The sequence below is a fragment of the Triturus cristatus genome, chromosome 11 (genome assembly GCF_964204655.1).
Source record: "Triturus cristatus chromosome 11, aTriCri1.1, whole genome shotgun sequence".
NCBI lineage: Eukaryota > Metazoa > Chordata > Amphibia > Caudata > Salamandridae > Triturus > Triturus cristatus.
Genome location: NC_140594.1, coordinates 572744053 through 572762727, shown reverse-complemented (window position 1 = coordinate 572762727; position 18675 = coordinate 572744053). Strand labels below are relative to the sequence as shown.

The following is an 18675-nucleotide window of genomic DNA, read 5'->3' as shown; positions in this document are numbered from 1 at the left end:
GCCATAAAACTGGGAGCCCTACTTATAATTAATGCATTTGAAGGTGGTTAGTGTCTCCATCAGTTTTAATGGTGCTACAGTGTTGATTCCTATCATCTGGCTGTTTTATCAATGTGGTGTCACCCTAACAGAGCCAGTAGGCCTGATTTATATATAAGTACTCCCCCTTATATAGTGATGTTGCACTTGGTATAGGTGGGGGCGGGCCATTGTGATTATGGGGTTTAGGACCTACTAGGCTTGTAATATGATATAAAGGTACTTCCAACAACCTGATGTATATATATATAATTCAATTTGTAGTACTATGTACTGTGTGTAATAAAAGTTATATTCCTTTTTACCAGAATAAACACTTACTGGACAATAATTCATTAAGCGTTGTTGTTGTGTGCCAGCAAATTGGGATTGCTCTTCCATATCAGCTCCCCAGAGTAGGCCTTCGTCTGCTCTGCTTCGCTGCCCTGAAAGAGTCAAGTGCTGTTAGAAATGGGGTTTCTGGTTGGCTAAGGTATGTACCCAGGCCAGGCAGAACCCACCATTATAGTCAGGGAAAGCTAGACCTTAGATAACCTGTGCTCAGGGCCGGCTTTAGTGCTGGTGGAGCCCCGTGTGACAATGTTTGTTGGCAACCCCCATCCATAGTGGAGATGGAGACCACCTCCACTACAGATTCCCTCACCACTACCTTTTAACAGGGCCTCTCAAGTCTCCATAACAACTCTCTTTGAGATGCATTTAATTAGTTATATAGCACCACTTATAGCAGTGTAGGGTGTCGGAGCACTTTGCATCACACACACATTACTCAGAGACAATCAATCATACGTGTGGAAATCAACATATAGGAAATGTTACATAAACAAGAGGACTACAAGGTGTAGGAGTAACATATCATCCAGGCAGTATAGTTTAAGAGTGCTTAGTCTGGAGAAGCACAAACTCAGAATTGAAAATGGAACACCATACTTGGGGGTTTTCTTTAATAATAATATGAATTTATTTCTAGCCAAATTGACCCTTTTTGCAACATTAACATATGCTCTAATCTATGCTTTGCAGTGTGCATGCAGTTCTTTGGTGACAGTTAATAATTCACAGATCTATATTAGGATTTTAACTTATAAACTGCAAGTAACAAAAGGATATCTCTTAGAAAATTAGTAACCCACTGACCTATTTACATTATATGCACTTTGTGATTCGCATGGTACACATTCTTTGCTGCAGTCATATTACTCCTCTGTGCTGTTTCATGATCAGTCAAAACATCAACTAGACAAAACTCCAATCTCTCTCTAGGAAGAACATTAATCACCAGAGTTATCGTGACATTTTTATTGTTGCCTGGAAATTGCTGGAGGCAGGTGCTTTTAAAACCAAAATAAACTTGCATGCACGGCGCCCCCGATGTCAGAAACCGGTGCAGTGGCACCGGTAGCACCGCCGTAGAGTCGGCCCTGCCTGTGCTCACCCTCTAGTAGCTTGGCCCAAAGCAGGCATGCTTATCAAAATAGGCAATGTGTAATTTGTGCAACACACACACAGTAACCCAATGAATACACAGATCTATAAAACTAGTCGGCTATATTATAAGCACATTAAGGCCAAAATGACAAAAATACAATGAATAAGCTTCAAGTTATGAATACTTTACAGTCATTAAAATAAACACAGTGCTAGCCACACTAATGATCATATGTCATATGGGTGCATTCAAGAGTTACTTCCTCACATGTGCAGGGGCCCGATAGTGCAAAATGAAGCACCATGCAGGGCTTTCTAGAGACACTCAGGACCAGAGAATTTAGGCACTCCTGGCTGCCTCCGACACACAGGTCTGAAAGTGGGACCACGCACTTAACAGTACTGGCTGGAGTAGCTGCAGCATCGGAACAGGGTCTTCACTAAGGGGAGACCTGTACTTTTAAAGTTTAGTAATAAAGGAAGCCTTGATAAAGGAAGCCTGAAGAACGTTTGTCTTTTGATCCCAAAATATACTTTAGCCCCCTGGCTTTAGTCTCAGTGGAAGAGAGAGCTGGCCCAGAACCATTCTGGAGTAGTTGAGGGGAAGGGTACAGCTCATTACCTTCAACAAACCACTAGGTGTGCCACAACCCTCCAAGGACCGAAAGATGCTGGTGGACTTTGCTGGAGTGTGTCCTGGTCCCTAAGTGCTGTCCCAGAGAGTCTTAGACTGTGGCTATGTAAAACTGCCCTAGAAATCTGAAAGGTTGGGACTTTAAACAATTCTTGGACTTTCAAGACCTGTGGAGCTTCAGCGGGACTGCACGATAAAAGTGTCCGATTTTGAAATGACTTCATTATATATAGCCTCAGGCTTGCCCCGCTGGAAGATTTTGAGCTCTAAAAAAGAGACTGAGGGCTGGATTTAGAAATTGGCTGACAGGTTACTCCGTCACAACCGTGACGGATATCCTATCTGAAAAAAAATCGAAATCCCATTATATCCTATGGGGTTTAGATTATGGCATTTGGGATATCCTCATTGTTGTAACGGAGTAACCCGTCCGCCGAGTTCTAAATCAGGCCCTAAGTTTAAAGCTACCTGGCTCCACTCATCTTGGTCTGAAGTCTGGCCCCACTCGCAGCCATCGTCAGGAACCACGGACTCAAAATCGTCTCCTATGCTGATGACACACAGCTGATCCTCTCCTCCACCAACGAACCCACAGCCGCCAGAGACAACTTCCATAACGGCATGAAGGCTGTCACCACCTGACTAAAACTCAACTCAGACAAGTAGAAGTCCTCATCCTGGGACCCACCCCAGCGAGCGATCTTTTTAAACATTTACTGTCACTTATTTTCTTGTGTGTTTTTAAGTACTTACCCTCCCGCCCCACCGAAGCAGCGGAGCTAACGCTGAGGCGGCATTCTCACTCCAGCACCCCTTGGCGCCATCCCGCCAAGAACGGAGGCCACGCCCCCTTCTGAGGCCACGCCCCCCGCCGACCACTACTTGTAGAACGCCGATCAGCGGCGCCGGGTAGAACATTGAGTTGGGCTCCTGAGGCGGAAGCCGGGAGCGAGCGATCTTTTTAAACATTTACTGTCACTTATTTTCTTGTGTGTTTTTAAGTACTTACCCTCCCGCCCCACCGAAGCAGCGGAGCTAACGCTGAGGCGGCATTCTCACTCCAGCACCCCTTGGCGCCATCCCGCCAAGAACGGAGGCCACGCCCCCTTCCTAGGCCACGCCCCCACGGAACAGTATAAATCATGTGCATATTCCGGACGCGCAGCGGACGTGCGCAGCGGGCGCGACGTATGCGTGCCGAAGGCGCGCCAAAGGTAAGCCCGTCTGTACCCGTCCGCGGCCGACCGGGGCCAGGGGCCACCCCCCCTGTTCAGCCACCATGCCAGACCATAACCTACCAAGCGCACATTCTACATCAACTAAACCAGACAGTCGGGTCACCCTGCCTACACGCATGGGACCCCGCTATACAACACTCCGCCTGTAACCGGTATGGATTTCTCTTTTCACCCCAGGTTGCAAAAAAACCCACATTATTCTCCATGTTGTTACTTAACTGCCGCTCACTCCCCAAACACTCTACGGAAATCTCCCTAATATTAGAGGAGTTAAGCCCAGATATCCTCTTTGTCACAGAGACATGGTTACAGGAACACTCCGAACCTGATCTGGTAAAAGCTCTTCCTCCAGGCTACCAAATACTCCGCCTTGACCGCAAAATATTTATTGGCGGCGGCCTAGCAGTAATCTACAAATTAGAATATGCAGTCACCACTACTCCCGTGAATCTCCCAGACAGCGAATGTCTTCCCTTTTTTATAAAATTTAGCGCCACACATACCTTTTCTGGTATGCTCATATACCGCCCGCCAGGATCACAAGGACAATTTCCCTCCAATCTAGCCTCATTAGCCGCAAACCCTGCACTCAGCTCTGCCAATTTCACAATTCTAGGTGACCTTAACATCCATCTGGATGATTTGAACGATCCTATAGCCAGAGAACTATCCTCCAGTTTAAATGCCCTCGATCTTCATCAACTCGTCCGTGGGCCCACCCACTTAAAAGGACATCTCTTAGACCCCATCTTTAGTAATTGTCAAGACCTCCACGTTGGAAACCCCTCCCCCCTTCCATGGTCCGATCATATCCTTATCCCGTTCTCCTGGACTTTGCCCCACCACCCCCCTCCCAAACCCCCGACGATAAAACGCTCCCGCAACTGGTCAAAAATTCCTTTGACTGAGTGGCAGGATCTCTTACAACGCACCAAACCCTCTAATACATCTATTTCCACCCAAGGAAACGAGAACTATAACAGATGGATTACCAGCTCCTTAAATTTAGTACTACCACTAAAAAGCATTCACCCCAAGCGGGGCAATCCAACAGCCCCATGGTATACGACTGACCTACGAGAAGCAAAACGTGTCTGTAAACAACTCGAGAGGAAATGGCGCCTTGATTACCTCTCAGCAGATAAAACGAGTTACAGAACAGCTATTAAAAACTATAAAGCAGATATTCAACTAGCTCAGGCCAAATATTATGAACATGAAATTGAAAAGGCAGCGTCCAAACCTAAGGAGATCTACCGGATAGCAAAATCCCTCTCGCAACTTCCTGAGGCCTCAAATGATCATAACAACACTCAGTCCCACTGTGAGGAAATAGCTAAGTTCTTTCACCAGAAAATAGAAATCATCAATGCCTCTTTTTCCCATTCCGTCACTTTGCCCACAGATTTTTCCAATACAGACCTCACTATAGCCCCCCCTCATGCTCTCAATAACTTTCCTTTATTAGACCTTACCAACCTAGAAAAACTCATGGGACAGGTTAAATCTGGATCACCCATCGACCCAGCCCCCCCAGGGTTCTCACCCAGATAACTCACCAGATCTCACCTATCATCCTAGACCTGCTCAATTCCTCCCTTCATACAGGTATTGTCCCACCCCCATGGAAAAAAGCAATGGTCAAAGCGCTACTGAAAAAACCCTGTCTTGATCAATCTAACCCTGCTAACTATCGACCCATCTCCCTCCTTCCTTGGCTCAGTAAACTCCTCGAGACGCATGTCAACGTTGTTCTCACTGACTTCCTGGAAGCCAATTACATACTGGACCTTTCCCAGACTGGCTTTAGGCCACGCCATGGAACAGAGACCGCACTGGTTGCAGTGACGGAGGAGGCACGAAGGATCTTGGACGGTGGCGGGTCCACGGCCATCGTCCTACTCGACCTAAGTGCCGCCTTCGACACGGTTAATCATAATACTTTACTCCATCGCCTCGATAAAATAGGAGTGTCAGACACAGCACTCTCTTGGATGAGGTCCTTTCTTACGGATAGATCTTTCCAAGTATTTGAGAAAGATTTCATCTCTTCCAGTAAACCTCTCAATTGCGGAGTACCTCAGGGCTCCTCCCTGAGCCCCACTCTTTTTAATATATACCTCAGTCCTCTAGCTGATGTCGTCCGCCCCTTTGGTGTGAAAATTGTCTCCTATGCGGACGACACGTAGCTAGTGGTAGCACTGGACCCCCCCCCTTAACTCCCACCACAGCTTACATAAATGCTTGGAAGCTGTCGCCGCCTGGATGTCATGCTCCTGTTTAAAACTTAACGGGGACAAAACAGAGGTAATGCTCCTTGGAAATAACATCACGAAATCCATTGACTCCATCTGGCCCCTCTGTTTAGGAAGTCCCCCGCAACCTAAGGAGCAAATCAAGAGTCTTGGTATCTGGCTTGACCAAAGTCTCACCTTTAACCATCAAGCTACCAAGCTCGCTGCCACCTGTTTTGGGCTGATGAGACTACTTCGCAAGATTCTCCCTCTCCTCCCGTTCCATTCAAGACGGATTATGGTCCAAGGACTAATGCTCTCTCGCCTGGACTGCGAAAACGCCCTATAGCTTGGGGCCCCACAGTCTACACTTAACAAACTCCAAGTAATTCAAAATTGCGCGGCAAGAATTCTTCTGGACATTCCTCGCCGAACCTCAGTCAAAGCCAGATTAAGGGACCTTCACTGGCTCCCGGTGAGATCCAGGATTGAATTCAAGAACATGTGCATTGCACATCGCTGCTACTGGGGAACTGGCCCCCCCATCAACTCCCCCCTGGTGAAAGCTTACCAGCCTTCTCGTTCCCTCAGATCCGCGACCTCCCACCTCGTCTCAGTACCACGTATCAGAAGAACTAGATGTGGAGGCCGCTCGCTTTCTTACAATCTAGCCAAGATTTGGAATTCTCTCCCCCTCCCAATTAGAGCAGAATCCAATCTATCTACTTTCCGAAAACTCCTCAAAACCTGGCTCTTCAGTAAAACCTCGGTCTAATCTTCACTTAGCTTCACTCACTTCAGCCTCTCTGAGTCAACCCAATCTTCTTCACAGCGCTGGGACGCCCCTGGGTAGCCATCGCGCTTTACAAATTCTCTTTCCATTCCATTCCATTCCACCCCCTCGGCTTAGGACAACTCCTGGTGCCTCACCGCACTAGGAACACCCCTCACACCCAAGGACCACACACAAAACCTCAGCATCATACTGGATTCTTCACTCATAATAGATGGCCAGATCAACTCCATCTCCTCATAATGCTTCCAACGCTTCGCCTGCTTCAAAAGGCCTTCAGATGGGTCCCCGCCGAATGCAGGAAGACCGTCATCCACGCGCTCATCAGCAGCAGACTCGACTACGGCAACGCACTCTATGCCGGCATCACCTAGAAACTCCTCAGGAAACTACAGAACGTTCAAAACTCCACACCCAGACTAGTCCTTAACATCCCCCGCCGTAGCCTCATCACCTGCGAGAACTCCACTGGCTCCCAGTCAACAAAAGAGTCACTTTCAAGCTCCTCACACACGCCTACAAAGCCCTCCATGATGCAGGACCAGCATATCTGAACCATCGCCTCTCATTCCCCGTACCCACCAGACACCTCCGCTCCGCCCGACTGGCCCTGGCCACCGTCCCACAAATCTGCAAGACCAGGACCGTAGGAAGATTCTTATCCTACCTCGACGTCAAGACCTCAAACACCCTACCTCTCCACCTCAGGCAAGCCCCGTCGCTGACCCAATTCAGGAAGGATCTCATGACCTGACTCTTCGACTGAACCCCAACGCCCAGACGGATCAGCAGCCCCAGTGCTTTGAGACCCTCACGGTTGAGTAGCTGTGCTATATAAACCATGATTGATTGATTGATTGAATCTAGAAACCTTGACTGGGTGGAAGTGTGAAAACTATCTGCCGGAGAGGACTTCAATATTGCCAAAAATGAAATTTTCCTACTCTGAGCTTTTTCCACCAAAACCAATGGCTCCAGCAACACCTCGCCCAATGATTTTCCGAATTCATGAGCACTTTGCTGGGTGAAGCCTTCAACCTGGCCCCACTGGAGGATTTTCCCTTCTATAAAAAAAGGACTGAGGGCCTGATTTAGATTTTGGCGGATGGGTTACTCTGTCACAACGATGACGGATATCCCATCCGACGAAATATAAATCCCATTAGGTCCTATGGGATTTTAATTTTGGCGGATGGTAGATCCGTCACTGTTGTGACAGAGTAACCCATCCACCAAAATTTAAATCAGACCCTAAGTCAGAAGATATAAACTTTTCCCTGAATAAACCGCTTGAACTATTTGAACTCCGAACAATTGCAGTTGTTTTAAAATGCTGCCTAGGTCCTGGTCAAATGTGAACAGTGATTTCTGATTGTTCCTTTCATATTTCTTGTCATTTTTTTGCCTTCACAATTTAAAAAATACATATCTTTGGCTCCCCTTATTAGATTTTAGTTGTTTTAGTGTCTTTTCTTGATTACATTTTAATTAATTTATAGAAATTCTATTGTGTTGTGACTGTTTTAGTGTTGCTAAATACTTAGCATATTTCCCAGAGTTAAGCCTGCCTGCTGTGTACCATAGGTGCCAGGTGCTATTATTGAAACTGTGGGTTTGGTCTGACAGGATTTTTGGACTGACATCCTCCCCAATTAATAACCCATTTCCTTACTCAATGCATGTGTGAGAAATTCTTGGTTAAGCTTCAGTAGCCTCCTGTTGTAGGTTTGAGAGGTCTGGCATTTAACCTAATGTTCTCATTTTTTTTAGATATTTTGATGCTGTGCTAAGGTTGCTATAGTGTGTTATTTGGGTGGCAATAAAATGTGTTAGTAAGTGCTATATTATTAGCTGTTAGAGCAATTACTCATGTAGACGGGAAACAGCCTTTACAACGAGGTTTTTACCTCGTTGTGCTTTTACCATGCATTTTAGCACATATATTTTTACCGCAAATATGCATTTACAACGCATGCTAATACCACGCTTTTAAGGTAAGTTGGGGGGTGGGGGGTCTCCCCCCACAAAAACAATGTTTTTAAATCTAAAATAAAATGTGTGGTTTGGCGTGCGTTGTAAATGAATATTCGTAGTAAAAACACGCGAGTTAAAAAAAAAATGCGTGGCAAAGGCATGTGAAGTAATTGCCTGCTTTGTACCGTAGTACCACCATGTAGACAGTCATCTAACATTCTAAGAGGGCATGCATTTATTTTGCATACAGAGCTTGAAAAGGAAAAAAAGTGTCACTCCAAACTACAGTTTCTTTCTTAAGTACTTGTGAATTGACAAGATGAGTGTCTTTGTGTCCTCAATGGCATTGTCATGGACGTGTCAGTCTCAGGTTACTCCAAGCCAAGGAGAGACTCGACGGAAGGGAGTTAACGGACCTTTAGTAAGGCATTTGAGTTGCGCCCAGCTGGAATTGTCTGCTGCAGGTTGCTGCTAAAAGCAGAAAGTGCTTGGCACCCTGCAGGAGTCTTGTTTTCCAATTGCACCGGTGTACATCACACATTTCACTGGGATCCAGCACTGTAAAGTGTCTGGTTGGAACCTGCTCTTTTCCTACACGGCTTACCACCCTTCACGAGGTACTGAAGCGATTTCTGTGAATGACACGCTACTCGGTATGACCCCAATGTTAGTGGTTAGTTGAGTATAATGGTAGTAGTAAGTCATACTGTTTCATTCGGTGTCATGAAATTTGATACTGTTTTAGTTATTGTGCTGTTTGGTTTGGTCGGAGGACACTTTACTATGACTAGCATTCCCATAATGCATTGATGTGTTATGTGAACGGCTAGGGACCGACACCACTTGTCCTGTGAACTGGCATATGAAATAGGAGCGCACAATAGTCGCAAAATGAAAAGTTGAACGTTTTCAGCAAAAATGTGACCAAAACGGAGATAGGGCAAACTTCCAGGCCAGGGTACAAGTGCCATCCAAATTTCTAACCCTCGAGGAGCTATTTGTATAGTATACTGCTTTAAATTACGTCACTAGGTGCCTCCATGAGGTCCTTTGCTAACGCTAAGGGGGCGGGTGCCGCAGGCTTGCCCCTCCAACGTCAAACCACTTTAGTCTCCGCCCATGTGACGTCACGCCACCCTCGACCCACGGGGCAGACAAGGGCTTGCCCCGCCTCCCGCCTGCTGACGCAGACTGCGGAAACTCCGCCCCTGTACAGCGTAGAGTAGCCGGAGTGTGTAGAAAGCTCCACCTCCGTGGAACACCGTACAGGCAGCCAGTGTCAGATTGCTACACTGCGTTCCATGTTATTTCCTGCTGCCGGGGAATAAAGGAGCGGAGCTTCCTCCCCGCGTGGGACCAGTGGCAATCCCGGCGGAGCGTCAGGATTGCAGACCCAGCCTCGGGAGGGCCGACGCTACGCACGGAGCGTGAGTAGGCACCGCGCTGGTCCCTGAGGTGCCCGCCTTCTTTGCTACGGGATCCCCACAGCCTTTGCTCTAGTACCCTGGGTTCCCGCCCACTAAAATCTGGGCCACTGGCTCGCGGGAACACCGCACGGATGCCTGGAAAACCGACTCCAGGAGCTTGGAATTCTCATTGTGGTATACCTCAATCTCATTCAGTTTATGCCCTGGTCGTTGATCTCTGGATCAAGGAATTCTGACTGTTGAGGAATTCTGACTGTTGGATCCCTGGAGTCCCTTCCATTGAACCCCGTGAAAGCGAGCTGCTGGGTCTGTGGAAGCCCGGTAATAAAAGGCCCACAATCCAGTCTGCAAGATATTTCCAGCCCTACAGCTGGATAATTGAGATACGGATAGGGTCTATGGAATTTTGGTCGTGTGCCCCTTAGGAGTTGTGGATCAATGGAACCCCCGACGCTGCATGCCTAGATTCTTGTTCACTGTGGCCCTTCGACCGGTCCCTGGAGAGCTGGGGAGAGGATTCCCATAGTCCTGCTCGTCGAATCCTTGGAATTCCGTATCCAGTTTCGTTGCAGCCCTGGATATTGGATGCCTGGAACCCCGACCTCAGGGTCCCTCGAGAGTAGCTGGCAGGGTCCCGAGGCAGGGGTCGTTTGTGGTTGAAAACCTTCTCTCACATTTTTTGCGACCTCTTCCCACCTCCAGAAATCTGGCCTCGGGATGGAGCTTGAGAATATTGTGGCCAACACGGTGCTGCTGAAGGCCAGAGAAGGTGAGGAGTGGGCTGGCTGGCTGTGTGGGTTGGAGGGTATGTTTATAAATGTGTGTATCAGTAACCGGGCTCTTCGCCCCGCCGGACAACAATACGCACCCTCCACCCCCTTTTTGATGGCTTTATGGATTTACCCCTTGGGCTGGGATGGGATTTCATATCTATAGCAGCCCGCGCACCAGAAAAGAGTGTGTGTGTGTGTGGGGGGGGGGGCGTATTAGAAATACCAGGTCCTACTCAACATGCAGGAGCAAAGGTGGGGGGGGGGCAATTTCGTAGTATCTGCATGATGATCCCTCCCAGGCAGACCAGAGGTGGGGTGCACTTCTGTAGCAGCAGGCCCAGCTGTGCACGTACAAGGGGTGTGGGGTGGTGCATATCTGCTGAAGTAGAGCCAGCAGTGCGTGCAGTAGCTGGCCTCGACATTCACGAATGTGCACATCTGCAACAGCAGGCCCAGCAGCGAGCGTAGGTCTGTGGCGGTTCATATCTGCAAGGCAAAGCCAGTAGACGTAGAGGGTGTGTGGTGTAGTGCGTATCTGCGGTAGTACAGCAGTGCGTGCGGTAGCTGGCCTAAGTAGTAGTGTGTGTGCAGATCTGTAGCCGCAGGCTGTGTGCTGTGCATTTAGAGGATGCCTGTGGTGGTTCATATCTGCAGAGCATACCTAGCAGTGCGTGCGGTAGCTGGCCTAGGCAGTAGTGTAGCTGCAGGCTCAGCTGTGCACGTAGAGAATGTCTGTGGTGGTTCGTCTGGGGCAGTGCAAGCAGCGCGTGCGGTAGTTGGACTGGGCAGTGTAGAGACTACACATTTATGGCCGCAAGCCCAGCTGTGCACGTAGAGGATGTGTGGGATGGCGATATCTGCGGTAGTTCATCAGTGCGTGAGGTAGCTGGCCTGGGTAGTAGTGTGTTTGCACATCTGTGGCCGCAGGCTGTGCTGTGCACTTAGAGGATGCCTGTGGTGGTTCATATCTGTAGAGCATAGTTAGAAGTGCGTGTGGTAGCTGGCCTAGGCAGTAGTGTAGCTGCAGGCACAGCTGTGCACGTAGAGAATGTCTGCGGTAGCTGGCCTAGGCAGTGGAGAGAGTGCACATCTGTGGCCGCTCTGCAACAGTCTCAGCGATGCTTGCAGGGGTTAGTGGGGGTTGGGGACCGGGGGCGTCTGAGACAGCAGACCTGGCAGCACATGCTACAGCTGGAAGGTGTCAGCGCACATTTGCAGCCTGCACACTCAAGAAACTCAATAAGGCATAGGGCAGTGCCCATCCGTAGAATCTGCCCGGGTGCAATCAGACCCGGCATTGCATGTTCTCTTATCAGTTGAGGGGTGGGTTCAGGGTGCATAGCGCCCGTTCAAGGCCCAGTCTTCCAGGTTAGAGCGCTGGGCGTATCTGCAGAAAACAGCACTGTGCATTACACGTTGAGAGCGGCAGCACAATACCTAGCCTAGCATTACATGTTGTGGTGGGGGCTTCATATCTGCAGCAGTGCGCCGTACGTTATATATACATCTGCAGAAGCAGGTCCAGCACAACATGTATGGATGTGGGGGTGGTTTAGGGCGCAAAACCGCTTGACCATTCTGAGCACAACATGTGCAGGAGCATACCGAGCATTACATGTTTGGATGTCGGAGTGGGGGGTTCATAACTGCAGTAATGTTCCGAGCATTGCATGTTTTAATGTGGGGGATTTGCCCCCGGAGGGGTGTGGATGGGGCTGTGCAGCTCGGCCCTCAACATCTGTCTTAGCATGAGATGGGGCGGAGGGGGATGTCCACATGTGTACCACCCGTCCAACAAAATACGGGGGTGGGTCGCTCATGGAGTGCTTCTGCAGACGTGCTGCAGTGCCACCCTGAGCTGTGAGACGTGTGCACATCCGTCGTAGCAGGCCGACTGGACACCCAGGGCCAGAGAGTGGCCGTGCCCTTAGCAGAGCCCCCAGCACTGCATGCTGATGACGGGAGCGGATGTGCGTGCGTGTCTTCAGCAGCCGCCTCAGCGGTACTTCCAGGAGCAGGTCCGACCAGCAGTGGAGGGGGATATCGGAAGCTGCATGCGGAGCTGAACTTGGTTGGGGCTTACGTCAGCGGCAGGCCCGGCATGCATAGGTGAGCTGAGGTGTGAGTGTGGGCCACTTCTGCCCATGCACAATCTTGCAGAATGCGTGCTGGTCTGCTGACGTAGGCTCAGCCTCGTACTTCCTGGTGGGGCGTGCACATGAAAATACTGGCCGTACTATATATGCAAGAGCAGCGCATTACTGCAGCAATAGACCTAGCAGTGCACGCAGAAAGCAGCGAGGTTGATGGGAGTTGCTATGGATATTTTAAACTGTGTGTGTAGCCTTGCATTGAGGAGCTATGGGAGGGAAGTGCAGCAGTGACAGCACACGTGCAGCCCGGAAGTCAGGAGATGTGTCGCTAGCGCCTGTGTGCACAGTAGGCCATGCTGTGTATGCCGGTGTATGGGAGTGAGATGGGGCTCTGCTCATCTGCTTGCTTTTTCTTAGCATTACACACATAAAGGTCTACATAGATGATTTAGTAATATGTAAAAAGGAGATTTTGACATGTCAAATGGGTTTATATTGACAGGTTGAATTGTGTTTAAACTGCCTCAGTCAGGATTCAGTGGTAGGTCTGAAGCCATGTTCTACACTGTCACTGTAGTGAATGGTTCAATAGGGGCTGAACTAGTGACATATAATGTACAGTCCGTGTGCACATTTTCTGTCATACACCTAGGTACCTATATGTAAGTCAAGCAGACCAATTCAACCATGTTTAAAGGGGAGCACTTTACTACTAGTTAGCAGGGTTAAAGTGCACAGAGTTCTAAAACTAATAAAAATATAGGGTCCCGGATAAAGGCGAATTTCCTATATCCTCGATTTCTCTCCAGTAATTCTTTCCTTTTGTTAGGACTGTGCCAGCTCATCTTTTCAGAGCTGCTGTGCTTGTAATGGGTAGTATCTCATCACAGTTGCCCTACTTGTTTATTATAAGTGTACCAGAACTTGTCACCAATAATGCTACACTGTTGAGAGGGAAGGACAGTCTTTTTTTTTTTTAGCGGAGTGCATATACCTGCATTGCAAAAATGCAGGTATATCTGCCCGGAGCTGTCATTAAAAAGATAGGACTATGAATTCTCAAGAGTAAGGCGGGTGTGAGAGGCTGGTCACCCCCGCCTCTTTATTTTTGTATGTGGTGCTGTTATATTGAGTTTTGAAGATCTTCCTGCAGGAATATTGTGTTCTGAATATTGACTACCATTATAATATCTAGGTAGGTGTACATTTACTATTCTCGACTCCACATCTACATTCTGAAATGATATATCCTCAGTATGATACTTTGTCACTTGATATGGGGACATACAGTCAGATTCTTATTGAACACAGGTTGAAGGAAACTAGAAAATTGGAGGGATGGGCATTTGTGGCAAAACCACCCTCTTTATGCTGTGACACTGGCATCCTGACAAGTAGGCTATAATAGCACGAGCCATGGCTGGATTAACTATATTTTTCAATAATTTAACATGCCAGAGCTATGTGGCTCAGATCCAGCGACTGGCATCTGCACCGAATGAGTGCTCTGTGTAGATGTTGGCAAACACGTCTGTCCCAGGTTGGCAGCCGTACAGCAAGTGGATCAGAGAAGCGTGTAGTATACCCCCTTCCAACATTATTAGACTATTTGCTTCCCTTCACTGGTTTGCATTCCACATGCATCAGTTTCGTCTTCGGAATCCAGATTGTTACATGACGCAAGCAGCCGTAACAAGGATTTCTGCCAATTAAGAGACTAACTGCGAGTCCCATAATAATGCTGATTTTGTTTCAGTGTCTATCCAAATCAGAATTACACATGTTTTGTTAAAGCATCCCATCTGTATTGTTACCTAGAAAAACCTGGTGAAATATGAATGGTTAAAAGTGCCTGGAATATGGAAAAGGAAACTGCAGAAAATGGTGTGTAAATATCAGTTCCAACAATTATCTCACAACATGAGGGTAAAAGAACATAATTGGGAAGGAATCCTGCACCTAGTGATTATTGCACGCTGCAATATCAATTGTTACCTGGTATGGGATTTCCAACCAGTTCCAAGTGCCTACAATTTTAATCCGAAGCAGGCTTCCATATTGGAGTTAAAGACTTTTGCCGCCCTGGTCAACTCTCTCTTTCATGGTATATGCCAGGAGGCACCGACTGTGATGTCTCTAGGAGTGATTTTTAGGTCTTGCATAGACAGCGAATGCACTGTCTGTACGAAGGATTTTGTTGACATATTTTGGGCTTAGAGTCTGCCAGTAGCTTGCCAGTTGTTAGCTTAAGTGTCCCCCCTCATTTGCCTTGTTACTGTTAATCAAGGCAGCCATGCATAATGCCTTCTTTTTGTATTTGGCCCTCCTCTGGAGCATTGACCAAATACTTATGTCCTTCCACTGCTCCCGTTTTTTTAAACTAGTTTTATTTTTGTTTTCAAGCACTCCATATGAGATGCTTGTGCTTTCAGGCCATCCCCCATATCCCCGTCCATGTTACTTCCTTTCCCTCCCAGTGCTTCTGTGTGCTTCTGTGAAACCCCCACCCACGCCCATAATTGATTACTCTCGTACCCTTCTTCTCCGTTTTCCTCCTCCTTTTTTTCTCCCCCTGTTGCCCTCTCGCCCCCTCTCTCTACGCATTAGTCCTTTTTCTCCTTCCCATTTTTATGCACTTTGGTATAGTGCAAAGTGCAAACTAGGGATTGGACCTCTTTGCATGAACACCAGTTTCGTTATACATAGTCCCATTTATTTTGTAGGCATAGGGAGATTGAGTGATTTGCTTAGAATCACAGGATTTTTAGCCGACTTCCCTCAAAGCGCTGCTTTGTGCTTCTGTGAAATCCCCACCTGCACCCATTTTGCTCTCTCTCTTCCTCCCTCTCCGTATTCCTCCTTCATTAGTTTTGTTCATGCACTTTGGTATATCGCGAACCAAGTATTGGGGCGCTTTACAGGAACACCATTTGCATTACACAAGGTCACATTTATTTTGTAGGCACAGGATATTCATTCATTTGCCCAGAATCACAAGATTTTGAGCCCAAGCCTCATGTCCAAATTTGGCAGCTCTGGCCATAAACCACACACTCTCTAGTTGTTTCACCCATTCTTTCGCCCTGTTTGGTTTTGTCCCCGCCCCCTGTGTTGTCACTTATCCCGCCCCACATGACAGACAAAAAAAGCACTAGAACGTGGCCAGTGCTGGCTGCGTCAGTCAGTGGCGGCCAGCACGGCTCAGTAGTGGTGAGGCGGCGTAGATCTAAAATTGGGGGGGGGAAACACGTACCATATTGCCGCATCTCTCCTCCGTCTCTCCCTGCGTCGGGAACAGGAGGCGCCCATGCTCCCCTGACCAATCACAATGCAACATTGTGATTGGTCTGAGTGCCGTGGTTCAGCGCTCAGCCAGGGAATGGGAGTCTGGGATGTTCGCCACCCAGGCTGTACTGCTGCCTGGGTGGAGAATATTTAAAGTGTGTATAAATGTTTAGCCGGCCCGGGGCGGCTGGCCAATTCATACGCACTTGGAGTGGGGAAACCACTCCTCCTCCTGGTCCTCTGTCATCTGAGCAACCCGCCCTGCCAAGCTGTCGCACCAGGGACAAATATAATGATTATAACATTATCATTTTATTTTTCCTTTATTATTGTTGAAGCTTTCGGAGTGGATATTGTCACCTATGCTGACGATACCCAACTGATGATCAAGCTTACGCTTGACCACACGGAAGATGCCACTAATTTCTCCAAATGCCTGTCATCTGTGGCAACATGGATGAATAACAACTGCCTGCGCCTTAATGGCGATAAAACTGAACTTTTAGTCGTTGGAGAATCCCCAAATGCCTGGACGCACATGTGGTGGCCTGCGGAACTAGGAAACTTTCCCACTCCCGCCGAATCTGTCAGAAACCTAGGAGTAATGATCGATTCCGATCTCTCTTTCAGGTCTCAGGTTAGCAAAGTTACGGGTAGGTGCTTCAGTACACTAAAAACTCTCCGTAAAGTCCTTGACCTGCTCCCCATCAACGCCAGTAAAACACTCGTCCATGCCTTAGTCACACCCCATCTTGACTACGGCAACATTCTGCTCTTAGGTTTAAGTAAAACAGGCTTACATCGTCTTCAGTGCGTACAAAACGCTGCTGCTCGCCTGGTATTTAACCTGCCCCGTAGAGCATCTGGGAAGAATGCTCTAATTAAGCTCCACTGGCTTCCGATCAAGGAACGCATCCAATTCAAAGCCCTATGCCTCACGCACCGCATCGCCCATGACAAAGGTCCTAGATACTTGCAAAAGCTTCTCACTATTTACCGCCCCACCCGGAACTTGAGATCATCCGGAGCGATGCTGTTTAAACTCTTCCGCACTCGCAGAGCCAGAATGGGAGGATGTTCTTTCAGGTACCTGGCCCCAAGGCACTGGAATGAACTACCGCTTGACCTCCGTATGGAACCCTCAGAAACCAGATTCCGTGCCAAACTTAAAACTCACTTGTTCCCACCCAACTAATTTCCTTCTCTCCCTGACCTTACTTCGCTCTCTCTATCTCGATGCCTCTTGTGACATGGCAACATTCCAGCGCGGGGACACACTATTTTTAGTGCAGCCAGGCGCTTTAGAAATGGCTTTATTATTTTTATTATTATTATTTCCCTGCTAAAAAGCAGTGGGGTAACACTCCGCCGCCTTAGCGGAGCAGCCGCAACTGGTCAAAGTGCCTTTTCCTCCCGACTTTCAGCCATGCTCCCATACAACATGTCTAAAAGACTTTGACAAAGCCAATAGCTCTCGTATTAGCGAGACCAACTGGCTTTGCCAATGCTAGTTAGGTGTGGGGGGGCCATTGGGCCGCAGATGAATCTGGTGGAGTCACATACGAAGGGCGATTGTGGACAGTTGTGTTTGTATACATTTAAATATGTGCTAGTTTAACATGTTTAAATGTGACTGTATATGTGTGTGTATCTATATCTATCAAGCTATAGATGCATACACACGTATATTTTGGCACATGAAGCGCCTCATTGTATTGCTGCTGAGCAGTGAAAGGTAGCTAGACCTATTAATAATGTGCGTTGCAATGTGCAGTGTTTGTTTTTCTCCATGTATCACTTCTGGCACGGAGAAACAGCAAACACCTGTGGAGGCGGAGCACAAAAGCTGGCCAGAACAAATAGAGCTGGGACACGGACCTCATCTGCCCCCCACTAGAGACCCCAGGGTCCCCAACGAGGGGAGGGGGTGGCCACAGCATTTGCTAGTGAAATGTTCAGCGGTGGTTTTGCCTGCATTGAGCGGGTGAACAAGGCGCGTTTACATGTCAAGGGAGAACAGGCGGACTTCAGGTAAATCAGTGTCCACCTCCTTGTGGTTTACCAAACAAAGAGTGTCAACACAGAGCATTCCTTCATTTCTAGGTAATGCCTTTGGTGGAGGGAGGAGCGACACGCATTGTGGCCGGACTCGAAACAGAAGGTAGAGACAGGAAATTGGGGAGAGTTGGTTTGTCTCAAACCATGCCACGTAGAAGAGCATATTTGTAAGACACGTACCTTCCCTATTTCCTATTTTGTTCAGTACTTTTTTATAGTGATAGGTCGCTCCAGACAGTACTTTCGGTGCGCCTCGTTGCACCTGCTGCGATTTAGTTTAAAGTATGCGTTTCTGTACTAATTTGCTTTTATGAGGAATATTTGAGGGCGCGGTTAGACGGGAATGTCGGCTGTTATCAGGTTGTGTGGGTGGAGTTGATAGTGAAAGTTTTCTTAAAAACCTTTCTAGGAAACATAAAAGATGGCCGCACACGTTCCTTCTGCCAGCAACACGCAGCCTGAGGAGTATGCAGTAAAGTCGCCTTTTATTTCTTCTAATGATAAATAAAAATCGGAAAACTGCTCGCTTACTAATTGAAACAAAATGGTGGTGAATAATTGAAAACCAGCAATAGAGTTTGTAAACAACAGAAAATACTATTGCAACCAATATATGACCTAGCATAATAGCAACATGGATTGGCATAGCCAGTTTGTTTTGCTTTTCAGTGATGTTACTTCACCATTTGCTTTGTCATT

The 18675-nt window shown here is 47.8% G+C and overlaps 1 protein-coding gene across 1 annotated transcript in view; it reads left to right on the top strand.

Annotated features, from left to right (window-relative positions):
- The first annotated feature begins 9557 nt into the window (after positions 1-9557).
- LOC146785104 (G protein-coupled receptor kinase 5-like) overlaps positions 9558-18675 on the top strand; it is a 506690-nt gene continuing 497572 nt past the window's right edge. The window contains exon 1 of the mRNA XM_085633729.1: positions 9558-10536. Coding sequence (XP_085489855.1) covers positions 10485-10536 — 52 coding nt within the window. The 5' untranslated portion in view covers positions 9558-10484. The remainder of the gene's footprint in view (positions 10537-18675) is intronic.